Genomic DNA, 2,500 nt, shown 5'->3' with positions numbered 1-2,500 from the left:
GCTACTAGCTTTTTTTAAACGATAATTTCAGTGAAGAAAAAAAAAAACATGGCTGTACTTAAGCAGAAATTATTAGGGACTTCCTGCCTCGTAACTCCACTTTCCATAATTCCACTTTCCATTATTGCCATACATAAAAAATAAGCTTAATGTATTGGAGGACAGAATGTTAGTAAGAACGGTAGTGTGATTTATACCTATTCCCAATTCCACTAGATGCTACACTGGAGCTACGAGGCTAATATTGTGAACAAACTCTAGAAGGTAACAGTCAAACAGTTCCTACAGTGTTGGGTTTAAAGAATCCGGCATAAACTTAATGTGGACATGGTGTTACTTAGACAATGTAGTCTTTCTGCATGATTTATGTCATTAAAACACATTCAGTGTTGTTAGCTTCATACCTCTGCCACAGTATGGCATTTTGGTAGATGTTATCATGCCGAGAGATCGGTACGAGAATGTAGCAAAAGGAATCTTGCCCAAGTAATATTTTTAGTGTAGTGTGTGTGGCCTAGGAAGGGTATCAGACCGTAGTCTGCTATTTATATCTTAGTACCCTTAGTGCAGTTTAGTTTTTTTACTAAAACTCTTCTGTGGCTTCTCCAAGCAGGAATGCTGATCTAGGATCTTTTGTCAGTAAGGTCATTGTAAATAAGAGAGAACGAGAGCTGGCCTTAGATCAGCAATCTAAGCTTTTTGAACACAGAGCACAGTGTCTAAAATCAGTGAGTTAGAGGCTAACACGGTTTATAATGGGTATTTATCAATACGTTTTAGGGGCCACTGTGTTCGCAGATACACAAGCAGATTCTGTACCTTAGCAGCCATGATCATGGATGACCCGCCTTTGACCCCCAATATGGGGATGTGTGTTTGAGCGGAGATGAAGTCCAGTATCTGAGCGATGGCCTCTTGGTCGGTGTCGTCTCCGAACACCACGCCCTGCAGCCAGTGGTCAGTCATCAGGTCACAGATGCTCTTTATGATGCTCTTCGGGTCGGTTTCGTTCATGGTCAGCATTTCCACACTTGGGGCGAGGGGAGTGTGTGCGAAATCATCTTTATCCCTTGCACTGGCCATTGCTACTTCACTGGAGTTGCCCACAAGAACCACGGCGATGCTCAAGCCCTGCAGCAGTTTAGGCCCTGCTCCAAGCAGCTCATGCCCCGCCCCGGGGAGGTAGTGTGCCACGCCGCCTCCGACCCCTCTGTCCCGTCTGGACTGAGCACCGGGGGGCAACAACAACAGGCACAGGAGCAGGAGCTGGATCAGTGAAAGTCGGGGCCAGGGGCGGAAAGGGACAGGAGGCGTGGTCAGTGAAACAGGACATGCTCGCTTCTCCTGAGGGCGCGAAGATGAGCCACAGCGACCACAAAGCAGCATGGTGGAGGAAGGGGCCAGAAAAACCTACCGAGAAAATAAAGAGAAAGGTCACATGTGATATTATTATAATAAGAAATGTGTCAATAGAGGAACAGCACCACAATAAAAATTAAAAAAACAACAAAATGCAGTGCTATATCTATTCAGCTACCATTAACTGCCCTTTGCTGTAGGAACAGTTTAATCCCCAGGGACGTTTTCAGACTGAACACTGGAAAATATTTGTTGGATATTTTTTTCTTTTTTAACCTTTAATTTTACCCAGCAAGTCATTAAGGACATATTAATTACACCGGCAGCCTGGCAAACAGCAAGGGCTACTTGAGGAAATGAGTGGCTAAAAAAGGGCCTATATATTAAGGGGAAAAGAAACACATGAAGTATAAAACTTTTGCTACATGATTAGACGGCACGGTGGTGCAGCAGGTAGGTTTCGCAGTCACACAGCTCCAGGGACCTGGAGGTTGTGGGTTCGATTCAAACCCACGCAGACACAGGGAGAACACACCACACTCCTCACAGACAGTCACCCGGAGGAAACCCACGCAGACACAGGGAGAACACACCACACTCCTCACAGACAGTCACCCGGAGGAAACCCACACAGACACAGAGAGAACACACCACACTCCTCACAGACAGTCACCCGGAGGAAACCCACGCAGACACAGGGAGAACACACCACACTCCTCACAGAAATTCACCCGGAGGAAACCCACGCAGACACAGGGAGAACACACCACACTCCTCACAGACAGTCACCCGGAGGAAACCCACGTAGACACAGGGAGAACACACCACACTCCTCACAGACAGTCACCCGGAGGAAACCCACGTAGACACAGGGAGAACACACCACACTCCTCACAGACAGTCACCCGGAGCGGGAGTTGAACACACTGAATACCTGCTACGCCACCGTGCTACCAGTCTATAAACTGTATCCCAAACAGTATCAAACAGTGGGAGTATAGTCATCTGCACCAAAGTGAATTTTGCTGCATAAGTAAAGACCACTTCTTTACAGAAATCCATGTTTAGCCTTGACCTTGGATTGTAGCTTTGTAATATGACGAGAAAATGAACATAGACTCTCTAGGTATTTGTAAGTTGT

General features: G+C 46.3%; 1 protein-coding gene across 1 annotated transcript in view; it reads right to left on the bottom strand.

Moving 5' to 3' along the window:
- LOC136686048 (glutamate receptor ionotropic, NMDA 2B-like) overlaps positions 1–2,500 on the bottom strand; it is a 173,468-nt gene that overhangs the window by 105,829 nt on the left and 65,139 nt on the right. Inside the window, exon 5 of the mRNA XM_066659530.1 lies at positions 820–1,410. Coding sequence (XP_066515627.1) covers positions 820–1,410 — 591 coding nt within the window. The remainder of the gene's footprint in view (positions 1–819; positions 1,411–2,500) is intronic.

This window comes from Hoplias malabaricus, unplaced genomic scaffold (assembly GCF_029633855.1).
Source record: "Hoplias malabaricus isolate fHopMal1 unplaced genomic scaffold, fHopMal1.hap1 H_3, whole genome shotgun sequence".
NCBI classification, from domain to species: domain Eukaryota; kingdom Metazoa; phylum Chordata; class Actinopteri; order Characiformes; family Erythrinidae; genus Hoplias; species Hoplias malabaricus.
Note: the sequence above shows the minus strand (reverse complement) of the source record. Positions and strands in the feature narration are given on the sequence as shown.